The sequence below is a fragment of the Diadema setosum genome, chromosome 21, assembly GCF_964275005.1.
Source record: "Diadema setosum chromosome 21, eeDiaSeto1, whole genome shotgun sequence".
NCBI classification, from domain to species: Eukaryota; Metazoa; Echinodermata; class Echinoidea; order Diadematoida; family Diadematidae; genus Diadema; species Diadema setosum.
In genome coordinates this window covers 24735590-24749268 of record NC_092705.1, presented here as the reverse complement: position 1 = coordinate 24749268, position 13679 = coordinate 24735590, and the positions used below count along the sequence as shown (strand labels likewise).

The 13679-nt window shown below is 38.5% G+C and overlaps 1 protein-coding gene across 1 annotated transcript in view; it reads right to left on the bottom strand.

Annotated features, from left to right (window-relative positions):
* The window catches only part of LOC140244429 (unconventional myosin-XVI-like), a 197202-nt gene that overhangs the window by 91121 nt on the left and 92402 nt on the right, over window positions 1–13679 (bottom strand). The window contains exons 13-24 of the mRNA XM_072324068.1: window positions 13562–13676; window positions 11995–12142; window positions 11635–11737; window positions 10864–11053; window positions 10105–10316; window positions 9149–9298; window positions 8099–8269; window positions 7671–7746; window positions 6811–6981; window positions 4907–4986; window positions 4051–4256; window positions 3195–3297 (exon numbers count right to left, since the gene is read on the bottom strand). Coding sequence (XP_072180169.1) covers window positions 3195–3297; window positions 4051–4256; window positions 4907–4986; window positions 6811–6981; window positions 7671–7746; window positions 8099–8269; window positions 9149–9298; window positions 10105–10316; window positions 10864–11053; window positions 11635–11737; window positions 11995–12142; window positions 13562–13676 — 1725 coding nt within the window. The remainder of the gene's footprint in view (window positions 1–3194; window positions 3298–4050; window positions 4257–4906; window positions 4987–6810; window positions 6982–7670; window positions 7747–8098; window positions 8270–9148; window positions 9299–10104; window positions 10317–10863; window positions 11054–11634; window positions 11738–11994; window positions 12143–13561; window positions 13677–13679) is intronic.

Below are 13679 nucleotides of genomic sequence, written 5' to 3'. Positions count from 1 at the left end.
TCTATCTTCCAACCTATCTACCCATCTACCCATCTATCTATCTATCTATCTATCTATCTATCTCTCTATCTATCTCTCTATCTATCTATCTATCTATCTATCTATCTATCTCTCTATCTCTCTATCTCTCTATTGATTGATCTATCTACATATCCAATGCATGTAACCTTTTTTTTTTCAAGACTGCGTAATAACTTAATTCTTTTTTATCTTCATGAGTTATTATTAACCAGAACTGTCAAGGTATCTATCTAACTATGTGCATATTTTGCCCCTTTTCATCACCTATTTTCCTTTCATTCACTATCATTCTGAAAATGTTTCCATAGTACCTTCAATGCTATAATATCATGCTTAACTCTTTGTGTGCTTTGAGCACCAATCAGCACAAAACCCCACAGCACTGCACACAGATTCCAATATCCCTGACACAGAAAGAGTTAAGCGGGTTGATGTTAAAAGTAAGTCTTGGAGTAGAACCAAATTGATAAGAGCCAAACAACTGACTAAAGTTTCCACCCACAAACTGAGATGAGGAAACCCTTTGAATAATGACAAGAAAGCTATCTATCCGTCCATCTCTAGTTCTTGAATCCTGTCCTTCAGTGAAAACTGCCGGCCGACAAACAAACAGGAAATTTCGGACTCAAGGGAGCACGCTTCCACTTGATTGCAGGCGACAATCTTGGAAGCCTTTCCATTAATGCACATATCAAAATATCCATGTCTATTTATATACACACAGCAATTCAACTATCTGCCTCACTATAAGCCTGTTTGTTCATATAGCATTCTAGCTTTTCATCAGTCAGTCATCTTTGGATCTATCCATTCCATCTTTCCATCTATCCATCCTGGAGAAAGAAGTTTATTGCACGACAGAAACATACCAAGAACCATTAGTTACATGTAATAGTACATATATCTTTGCTGAAAATTCTACGACTGATTCCATCTATAAATAAACATCTATATATTTAGCTATTTGCCTTGCTTTATCTGTAAACCTATCTATCTATCTTTCTATCCCCATATCTTTCTCTTTCCCTGCCTTTGCTTGCTATCTATTGGACTTCATTTCCTTTCTGTCTCGCAGAGAAGAAAAAAAAGTTTGCTCGTTGCAAGCAGCAAACAAATAGGAACTCTGAGATCAAAACCACTTGATTAAAAATCTGTGGCTTGGCAGAGGCAATAAACTACTTGAAACCAACTTCAAAGATGGACAGATTTTTTTCTCCTTTTTTTAAAGATGCATAAACTCAGTGACCTCTTTGGCAATAGAGTGAGTTACTCACTTCATATGCGGTAAAAAAAAATGTGGTTAAGTTCATCCAAAAATGTAAGTATTTAGACTTGCCGAGAAGATACTAGTCCATAGATTACACTTCTTTGGTTTGTAGCTTACTCCAACTAAATGAAAGACTTCAACCAATGGACTACCTGTAATAACTCTTTCTTTAATGTACTGAGGTCACCGTTTCCAAAAATAACCTTGGTCTTCAGAGGAAAATACTGGTACGCAGTCATTATTTCAGTAATAATATATCTATATAGCTAAAAATAAACAGAATACATTTTAAAAAAATCAGATCAGGCCCTTTAAATTTTTTACATTAGAAACACAGACAATAGAAACTCTCAGTTTGGTTTTGGAATCCTGACAAAGAGTATCTATCTATCTATCCATCCATCCATCCATCCATCCATCCATCCATCCATCCATCCATCCATCCATCCATCCATCCATCCATCCATCCATCCATCCATCCATCCATCCATCCATCCATCCATCTATCTATCTATCTATCTATCTGTTCATCTTAGCTTATCCAGGAGATTGTGTCGAGGTAATGCATTCATCAGAATTTGAATACTTTCCATTCCAATCGGAACTATAATTTCATTCCAGCCACTATTCAATGCTATTGTGACCTCAGCTCATTTCCCAATCAAAATTAGGCAAATTTCCTCGAGATTATTTAAGCCCCCTGAAGAGTGGCAGCTTGAAGCATCTTTGCAAATCTAATTTCATAGGATACTGCACTGCGAAAAGTGAAATCATGAGGTGATTTATGCAGATTCCTACCACATTACATGTCTGCATGCACTTTAATAAGACTGGTCTTGGATAGACTGAATTATCATTTCCTTTCAGCTTACACCACAGACAGATATCATTGTGCGCAGGAAAGGAAATGTGATAAACTAATCATTCAGTCTCAATTGTACATGTACTGACCTGGGATATCTTAAAATTGCAACCAGGTGAATTTATTTAAGGTGAAAGAATGGAATCTTCAGTGTGATGACTTTTTTTTTCAATAGTTTATTTCAATGAGGTTATGAATATAGTTGCATGGTTGATGTTTCCTACGCCAAACCCTTAAATCTAAAGAAAAAAAAAAGGAGTAAGTTCATCTGTTTTAAAGCTGTGCTTCTCAACCATAACCCAGGGCCCACTTTGGCTCCTACGATTTTGTTTGAGGCCCAGTTAGACGGAATGCAAATCTTTTTTATTTATTTTTTGGCCAACATTGCAGCCCACAGGTTGAGAAGTGCAGTCTTCAAGCATACTGATAGAATACACATACACACCCCCCCCCCCCCATACATGTAATGCCAAAAAATGTGAAAAAAAATGAAAATATACATATTCCTAATTTGCCTTCATTTTCTCTCTGTCTTTAACAGGGTATTTTTGAGTAACTATTGGAAATGTATGACAAACTTTGCAACATTTGTTTTTTAGGTGGTATCATGTCTTATGGACAAACTGAAATAAGTGAATAGGATTGCATCTGTGATATTTTCTCCTTATTCTCGACACTCTTCCTGATGTTTTGAACCTCAACACTAGATGCATATTCTCCAAATCTACAACTTCCTTCTTCCCCCCAAATCATCTGGTCATCCCCCTTCCGCCACTTGTTGACAAATTGTCTCAAAGTATTGGCTTTCTGGGCATTTTGGCTCACTTCAATTCCCCTTTGTGTGACCGTGCCAACTAGGGACACAACTTATCAGAGCTCACAGCTAGTCTCACTTCTCAGCCCCGCTTGCCACATTTTCACACATCAGACACCTACTGACTCAGTTTCAGCTTCTGATCAGGGCATTACCACGCAAGAATTACACTGATGAATAGAGGGGAATTAGATTTTGCTTGCTTGATGAAGACTGATTTAGCATCTCACCTCCCACCCGGTCAAGCCGTACTCTTTCAGCGTCTGGCGGCACTTTTCCATGTCGCTCTCGACTTGCACCGTCATCGTCACCAGGGCAACCAAGCCAGCATACCTGCGAGAAGACGGAAAAAAAGCTGTTAGGTGCTGATATTTGAAAAGGAAAAACCAATACACATGCTCTCTGGAAGAAACTGGTTAATACAAGACTACAATAAATGGAGAAAATGCTGGGAGAAAGCCTAAATTATGTTCACTTGGTTAATAAAACGCGTGCTGTAAAAATAGTGCTGTAATATACTCCTGGTTCAATTCAGAAGATGAGCAAAGTAAGATATGAAGTCATTCCTGTCTCAATAGCCACCTGGAAATAAAGACCACCTTTATACAAAGCTCATAAAAATTAGACTCCATTTGAAACAACTACAAGTACCTAATCAGACTTTTGATTAAACCTGTAGCAGTCTTTGTACGTACTCTAAACTAGGCATATTGAGGTATATTGCTGGCATTCACTGAAATTCCCAGTATAAACTTGACTGAAACGTAAGTTTCAGTCACTATTTAGTGTTTTTGGACAATGCCTCCATGGTGTACGCAACAACAACAACAACAACAACAACAACAACAACAACAACAACAACAACAACAACAACAACAACAACAACAACAACAACAACAACAACAACAACAACAACAACAACAACAACAACAACAACAACAACAACAACAACAACAACAACAACAACAACAACAACAACAACAACAACAACAACAGAACAACACATCAACCAAGTGCAATATGTTATGGGGGCAAAGCGCTCAAATGTGCGCCATCTTCACAGTGGATGGTCGCATCACCACGCACCTTTCCACAAACTCCTTGGGGGTGAGACGGAGGGGAAACCCCTGCTGCCGGATGCGGGTGGTCTCCATGAGACCGGTGTAGCGGAGCTGGGCCACCACATACTCCGGCACGAACTTGTCGGGCAGCTTGAGGGTGTTGGGCTTGATGCAGCGGATAAAGTGCGGTGTCGACCGCTTCATCTTGCTCATGAGCTCAGCGAGGGAGTTCTGCAGGAAAAAGGCAACAGAGGAAATTCACTCTTTTTTAGCAATCTCTCTCTCTCTTTTTTTTTTCTTCTTACTCATTCCTAAATCAATGATTCATTGACAAGCAGTAAGATTACAATTCATTTAGATACTGATACAATAAAACTTCATACAACATACTGTAAAACCAGAAATTTTGCATGCATTTAATTGTGCAAATGCCATGAGAGTCAAGATTCGTGGAATTAAAATGCACACGAAAGTTCTTGTCAATGTTATAATGCATTGGATGCCAGTGGCAATTCAAAAAAATTTCATGCTGCGAAAAAGGCCGTCGGCTCCAATTTGTGAAAATTTTGTACTGCAAATTTTTCTTGCTTTACAGTATTCACAATATACAAATTCACACAATGGATGATTACATCATCATGTAAAATGTCAACGTAATATACAAGAAAAAAAAATTGAATATACAGGCAGGTTTAAAGGGAACCATTAAAAAATGGCAAAAAATTTTCCACATCATTTTTGTTATTATACTAAAATGATATACGAGCAAATTTTTCCAAACAAGGAAAATGTCAATAAAAGAACTTTCTCTTACAAATGATGATTTAGGTACAAATATATAACAATAACTATAATAATAAAAGGAAATGGGAGGTACATACCTTGAAATGAAAGAGTACTGTAGCTGGCCCTTTGCGCTCTGTTCCAATGACTGGCCGCTCAACCTTGCCACGTTTCTGAAATGACAATTGTGATGAATACTGTGATTCAACAACTTGGAAAGCTTTTCATTTGTAGCTACATGTACAAGGCACACAATCAAATAGCATCATTTAATAAAAAAAAACAATCCTCAATAAAACAATAATATTAGATAAACTCTAACATGATGGCAGTGTTTGAATGAGCCTCTACATAATGGCAAATAATTCATAAATTTAATCACAATTTCAGTAATCTTTCTTCATATGGTAGTTAATAAAGATGGTCCACTTCTAAGTTCTTGTTCTAGCTGGGGTAGTTCTATAAATCAAAATCAGCAACAATTGCTTTTAGAAATGTTAGTCAAGGCATACAGAGGTTCATACATTTGATGATAATGGATGACTGGAGGATAAAATGGATTTAAAAAAAGAAAGAAAAGGAAATATTCCTGAAAAATTGAACAAGGAAAGGGCAAGGATGACCACGAACCACATGCACTTTAGAAATATGCATGACGGTGCTAAACCTTTCATTTTGCCACCATATCACCCATATCCCATTTTATATTTTTCTTGCTGATAGGTATCTAACACAAGCTTCAAGAGTGACCAGAGTAACCTTTGTCTGTCAGTGACGGTTAAAGTCTGCTTGGGTTCAATCTCTCCTCGCCTTCCACGCACTTCAACACCAGCATGAAGTTACGTAAATCGCACCTCGTGAATCACATCCTTCTCATTAAAAAAAAGTAATTAAAAAAAATACCACAAAAGGCAAAATAACACCGAGCACCAACTGTTAGGGGCAAAAAAAAAGGTAACCACTCCTGCATTTCATTCCTAATATAGTAACAGTCTCGATTCTCTCTCCTCCCACCCTCTTTTGCAAGGATCTCTAAATCATCCTCAAAAACTTCCTGCTCTTGGTCACAATGCTTCCTTTAAAAAAAAAAGAAAAAGGGGGGGGGGGGTTAAGAGTCTTTAAGGATTCCTGTTTTCTGAGCTCAGACTGGAAACTAATTGAAGATGGCAGTTTCCTGCTCAGTAGGGTTCAAGCAATATCCTATGATTCTCACTCTCATTTTTCACAATTTGCAGCTGCAACAACTACAACACACTGTCATTATCAATACTGTCCCCCTTTTAAACAGATTTTTGGAAAATGATGCTGCTTGGTTTATCCATGATGAACAAATGTGGAAGAAAGAGGGCAACACACTGCAAGTATGTTTGCTGTCAAAGTATATGATATAACTAACCGACTCTCATGACTTAAATACCCCTCACCCCCCCCCCAAAAAAAAAAAAGCTCTTCAGGAAAAAAAGTCATAGAGCTATGCATACCATTGTAATTATCTAACTCTTTTGATCATAAAATACTCCAAAACAACTAATTTTCCTGTTAAACTGCTAGCTATCAGCCAGACAAGTTTCTTGGTAGACCCTTTTGATATATTGCGAGAAAATTCAAAAAGGTGGAAGATGAATTTTGAGCCCTTCTGAGCACTAGCTATGCTTGCTTTTACAGACCCAGTAGCATGGGGATACCATAGAGTGGAAAGGCTGGCCCGGCTCAGATATATTTGAGGATCCCGGTAAATAAATTGTATACAGCTTTATCACTGATCTCTGTATAAGTACACACACAACCAAATAATCTTGACCGGAGTCGACCAATAGGTCCTACCGATGACCGATGAGCGTATTAAGCTTTGATGCACATATTCGCTGACCAGTGCTATTCTCGGTTTTCATATGTACCCCAGTGGGCAGCGAATGAATCGGGCCACCAGGCTATGAATCCCTACACTACAGGTTCTTTAATAGGACTATATGCCAGAAATACAAAAGCGGTCGAATACTTACCCTGCTCTCCTTCCCAGAGAACTTCTGCTTCCGGAAGAAGGCGAAGGCATCCTTGGAGTTCTTGATGGAGCGGGAACGGCGGGACTGTCGCTGGCGGGCGCTGGGAGCAAGGGATCCCGTCCTCGTCAGGCGGTTCTGGAACATCTCCCGAATCAGGGGCTTGTTGCTTGCTATGCATGTAAACAGAGGAATCAGAAACACTCACTTAGAAACACTGATTATAAGTTTATAGAGCATTCAATTTTACACGGAAGATTCATATAAATGAAAACCTGGGATATCCCCAGAGCTGGATTTTAAATGTACCCTCATATCTATATCTTGCTTTTACCTTGTTTTTGTCTGAATTTTGTGTAAATTGGACACTGAAGACTAGACAAGAATTTTATAGTCTTCTCTGCTCAAAGCATACCTTTATGGTTGGTTACAGACCTATCATTGGCCAAACAAATGTACATGGTATTGGCACAGAATTCAGATGAACAAAATCATAATTCAATCCTGCTTTTAAAGTAGAAAGTGTTTCAAATAGTCATCCTTTAACCCGTTGAGGATGGACTGATTTCGCTACAATGCACATTTCCCATAGACACCTGCCCGAGTATACTCCAGAATCATCCTTAACAGGTTAAACTTCTCTTTCTTTGCTGTGTACAAAGACATTGCTGCCCCACATTGGCAAGGACTATATACATTTCAATCAGCACTCAAAACTACATTGTATGTCTATTCTATTGACATTATATCTATCTGTAGTTCAGTCTTCCATTTAATGATCTTTTGTTTTAACATAACAGTTTCAATTAGCATTTTGTAAGAATTCTTTTCCCTGAGAAGCAGAAATATGATTGACACTCACTTTTCATAGTGAACATGACAGACTTGGCCAATGTGTCTCTGTTCTTTTCCAGGAACCCCGCCACACTGTAGCACACCTACAAAAGAAGAAAGATAAAAAACAACAACAACAGCAAATCAATTGATGTGAATGCAGATCACTGATAGTTTTGTTACTTCTAATTTAGTTGTCTTTTGAAATTGGAATCGAGTACTGATATGAGTGATGAAAGAAATTGCATGGAAACATACAACAAATGCTCAGTTTAGGGGAAGGTGCATTCCAATGTCTTTTATTAATCATAGCAGTCCTCTAGCAGTAATTGACAAATGATGTCATCAATAGAATTATTGTAATTGTTACTGCATTTCAAATACAAATATAACCATAGCAGGACCCACAAGGAAGAAAAAAACAGAGAGAAGAAACCGCAATCTATTAGTGCTTACCATGCCGGCATAGTGCAGGACGGAGAAGGTCATTCCCAGGTCCTTCGGGGTGAAGTAGATGTTCTTGGCCCGAGAACCTGGACCAGAGTGTAGCTTGGTGGCCAGGCTCTGGTTGGTACCCCGGGGAAAGTGACTCTCCTCGTCAATCATGGCTGTGATGCCCAGATGTTTCTAGAAAAAGAACGACCGAAAGAAAGAAAGAGTAGAAATCAATGGACCCAGATAAACACTTGTCTTCATTTGGGATAAAAATGCAGGCAATATACAAAGAAGTGAGAAAATATTGCTAAAATAATCGTGACTGTGATGCCCACATGTTTCTAGTTAACAAGCAAAAGAAAGAAAGAAAAGGAATTTATGCATCCATAAAAGAGTTTATTACTGTGTGGAACAAAAAAAAATTCAGAAAGTAAAATTTAAGAAGTGAGAAAATATTGTTGAAATGAACATGAAATATTATTGAAATTATAATGAAAGTGAAGGGAAACAGATGCCAAAAATGTAGCATTTAAGTGCTCAGCATCAGCAAGACAGTCTACAAGAATACAATAAAGGCATCTCAACTGTCAAGGTGGCGTGTACTATTTCAATCTACTTTTACTGAGGTGGTGGAGTCTATGAAATATTGACCTAGTGGAGATACATTGGACTAAGTTAATATAGTTACAACATGCATTTCTATTAACCCTACTCCGGTACACTCAAGAATGATCCTGATTGTGTTAAATGGAATCTAACTGCAAAAATATTTCACTAATAGAACAGCTACAGAGCAGTATATCCAGACACAGCATATCCATCAGTACTAACGGTACTAACTGATTTATTAAGTTGCTATTTGTGGCAAAAATATCAGATGATTGTTGCCTGCAAACATCTAAAATGCCAAAGTCATCTAACCATTGATCATTATCCTTTTCCCCCTAAGTTTATACCAGCATGATTCATATTATATCTTATGCTCTGAGGGACATCATCTACTTTTGATCCAGAAAAGGAGACTTTCACATGGGGAATAAATATTGGGTGTGGTCAACTCATCATCTATACCTCTAGGAAGACATCTAGGACCGGCTGGTTGCTGGTGAAGTTGACCCGGCTGAGACTGATGCCCTCCTGCTCGCACTCCTCCTGCTCGTTCTGGAAGATGTGCTCGTTGAAGTACTGCTGCAGCTGCTCGTTGGCCAGGTTGATGCAGAGCTGTATGTGGTGGGGGAGCGAGAAGAAGGAAAGTTTGTAAACCTTATCTCACTGCAAGGTCATGTGATTTGGTTTCTCAAAAGATCTCACAAGTGAATCTCCAACTCCTCTGCAATTTACCAATACTGGTTTGTAGGAATATACTACAGGAAATGAGCTTACCTGAGCTGCTGTGAATGACAACCAATTGAGGATGGGCTGATACTCAGAACTTGTCTATTCACCGAGTTAATATTCTGGTGATGTCTTTAGTGCAAATACTAGACTTATCTTACAAAATCTCAACAATAAATATTATCTTAAGTTGAATTCTTGTTGATATTGATGAGGTATTAATTTTTGCAGACAAAACAGGAGAACTAAAGTGTACATATAAAACCACTTTAAATATTCATAAATGACTTTGACACTGGTGTGCATATTTCACTCACAATATTCCACTACTGTCTCTTTAATATCAGCAAAAAAAAAAATAAATCAATCCCCTAGCAAATAAATACAAATTAAGAAATCTGGATGCAAATCTCTGCTGCAAATTGATGTGCCAGGCATTCATTTCATAACTATGTGATTTTGTACAACTTCTATAAATGTATCATACATCAAGCATTCCACTTCTCAAGAAATTGACTGCTTTGATAATGCAGAACACAGGTGGACCTTAGGATGATGTATGTAAAATAACAGCAAGCAGCTTTTTTTCTTTCATTTTTTTTTTCTTTTTCAAAACCTATACTGGATACCAACCATCATCTGGCAAACTCTATCATCTAGAAAACAACCCTGTCTAGTGTTTAACCTCATACCTGCTCAAAACTGTTCTTGACGAAGTTCTCAAACCCAAAGATATCAAGGACGCCGATCTCCAGGATGGACTCGGGGTCGACCTCTAAAGGCTCCAGGAGCTGGTTGATGTTGTTGACCACCCAGCTGAAGAGTCGACTGTAGAGGGCCTTGGTCAGGGCATCCCGGCAGTCTGAGGCCTGGACCGGTGTGCGATATTTGGTGATGGACTCACCTAGGAGGTAATATTAAAGAAATATATCAAGAAACTTTAGTGAAAATGAGAAGGGTACTATACAACTGCTATACAGAACCGCTACATTTAAAACAAAATTTATTCAGATCAAACTGCAGGAAAAGAGATCGGATTGCTGTTACAAAAGACCACAAAGAATTGTGCTGAACATCAACTAAGATATAATTTACAGCGACTAATAGTATGGGAACCTCAAAGATGAGCAAATCCTCTTCACTAAGGGTTCCAGGACCAAACTCATTCGAGATGAGTTCTTCCTTCATAAGAAAAGCCCGGAACCCATCTCATCTTTTCCGAAATAGCATAACATTTGATCATAATATATCTTTATTTGTGCATTTGTACATTGTCATGCTTAACCTGTTGAAGACGAGTCCCGAGAATACTCAGGCATGTGTCTATGGGAAATGCGTGTTATAGCAAAATCAGTCCATCCCCAAGGGTTAACAGCTAAAAGGTAAAATAAAGGTAACTTAAAGAGTTCTTCAGTCTTGTGCTAGAGGTAGATGATGCTGGTGATACTAACCCCTGGTGTAGGTTGTCTCAGACAAGATAGCCCCCACAATCTCATCCCCAGGAATGTGCAGCAGCTCCCCGGCCTTCTCCGCCGCCTCGGGGTTGGTGAGGACCGCCGCCTCCGAGTTCTCCTGACAGGTGAAGTTGAGGTCGCCTAGCAACAGGATGGATGCCAGCACGCTGAACAGGCTCTCTTCATCCTAATTGGTAGAGAATAGATTTCTTTTTTTTTTAATTGTCAAGAATCATTGACCCAATCAGTATACCATGACATGAATTCTGCTTCTTAAAATCCACTTATAGATATACCTACCGCTTCATATCGTTTTGCATGAACAATAGATATATAACACTAATATATATCTACATACATTTATCATGATCAATATTAAGCAATTTACTTCTATGATTTGATATTTCACCAACATCAACAGCAAGCATGGATAAAAAGTTCTCTACACACATCCAACTGTTGTATTTACCTGTGACAGTTTCAATGACTGGCTGTCATCTTTCTCATACTATGGCTAATCAGCAACTGATGTTTTGCTACCAATTAGCAATCACCCAGGTGTGACATCCAGGTGATATAGTGCCATTGTAAAAGTCAGACAGTTGGTATTCCCATTCCATCCTGGTTCATGCTGTGATGGTTCTCTTTATCCAGATGGCCTTTCTGATTGGATGTGTTTAGAGAACTTTTTATCAACCATCCTCATGAATTTATTTCGGAATCTACAGAAAGCTTTTTTCTTAGAAGAGCACGAAACAGTTCACTAACCTCGGTGGAGAACCCAATGAGCCTGAGGCAGTCCCTGACTGCCTGGAACTTGGCCTCTTGTCCTCCCTCCGGCTGAGATGGGGAAGCCCCCGCCCTCATGTACCTGTCGTTAAGTGGTACAAATTACTTAGTGTGCATATATGGTACTTTGAGGAAACAGAACCAAGCTGCATTACAAACACAGTAAAATTCTCGTAGAAGGCGGAAATTCCATGTTTTGCTCATTCCCCACAAGTTCATATTTTTCAAGCTATTCGACTCTTGAATTTGTGACTCAGAAAAACGGCATTGTGGAGCATAAATGAAGGTGAGATGCTACTACCAGTGATGAAGGGGGACAGTATCTCAGGAATGCCTTACCGGTGGTGCATCGGTGTCTGGAGACCATAGTATTCTTTTTCCTCGGCACTCAGTCCATCAAAGAGCAGGTAGAAGATGTGGAAGTTCCTCTCCCCGTCGCCGTGGGTTACCACGCGAGACTTCTCAAGGAGGTACTCAGAGAGATGCGCTGGTGATGCAAATGACAGGAAGAATTTTTTTTTCTTTAAAAGATGGAACAGTGCCAAAGTGCCAATTCATAAAACGAATGAAAGAAAAAATATATATATACACATACAGTTGAACCTCTATTATCCGGCCTCCCTTTATCCGGATCTCTCTATTATCCGGACGCAATCTCGCTGTGATTTTTTTATCTTTTTTTAAGAATTACGGGAGGAAAGGGGGATTCCAAACTCCTTGAGAACTCCTACACAAACACACATGAATTACATATACTTGATACATTTCTTAATAATGATTTAGGTAAATCATCCCAAGAATTTATAAAAGAAAATGATTCCATTCTTGCAAACACAAACCTCTATTTTGGGGTCTGTTACTGAGTGTAACAATGAAAAGGTTGCGGTATACACATTACTACATGTGGTACTACAATGGGCTACATCAGTACATGTGTATGTATATGTACATGTATAAAGCATTGAGTCTCCCGTATCCGGCCAAATCCCTTATCCGGATGAGCCCCGGTCCCGACTTGTCCGGATACGAGAGGTTCAACTGTATATATATCACGAGTTATCCTGTGTTCTTCTTTAACATGCCTCTTTGGTTTTCCATTTGAAAGGAATGACAGCATCAAAGACAAAGGTATTCTAGACTTGAATCAGAAAAAGGCAAATCTAAATACATTGCGTAATTTATGTTATTGAAAGGAATTTTTAAAAGGATAGATCATAGCTTTCATAATTTACCATAAATCCATTCCAGAGTTTAAAGACTAGATTCAAAATCAATCTTTTCTACAGCAGGGGCAGAATGAAAAAATGGAGAAAATGAAAACAATACTGCACAATTTTTGTGCAGTGCATATCACTATAAAAATCTCTAGACACTCAAACCAGTTGTGGCTATTATCAAACAGAGGGAGCCCTTTCACTTTCCCACCAAATGAATTGCCGAGATCATTCTGGTTGACACTTTCAGATTATTACTGGCTGATTGCACATAGAGGGAGCTGTATAACTATCCAATGATTATCATAACTGCCTGAGACACTTACGGTAAACATTTACATAGTATGAGATGCGTAATGCCCACCACAACTGGAATCCTGTGTATCCAAAGAACAAATCTTTAGCATGTGTTTACAAACCATGGAAAAATAAATAAATGAATAAAAATGAATGAAATCATCACTGCTACTTGTTGGTTACTGCCACACAAACCTAAAATTATCTTTGATACTTTTGAGTCAATATACAATGATTTAAAAAAAAAATACACTCCTCCTTTTCTTCTCTTCATATTTTAATTGATTGGTTGACTGCTTTTATTTCATTAATTGATTGATTGCTCCATATTTGGAATATGGTCATTAAAGAGATGTGAATAAAATGTGTTAATATGACAAGACGGGTTTACTCACCACCAACAACATTGCCTGCCAGAGAGAACTTAAGTTGCAAGTATTTGCCAAACCGACTCGAATTGTCGTTCATCACTGTCCGAGCATTTCCAAAACACTCCAGTAATGGGTTGACCTG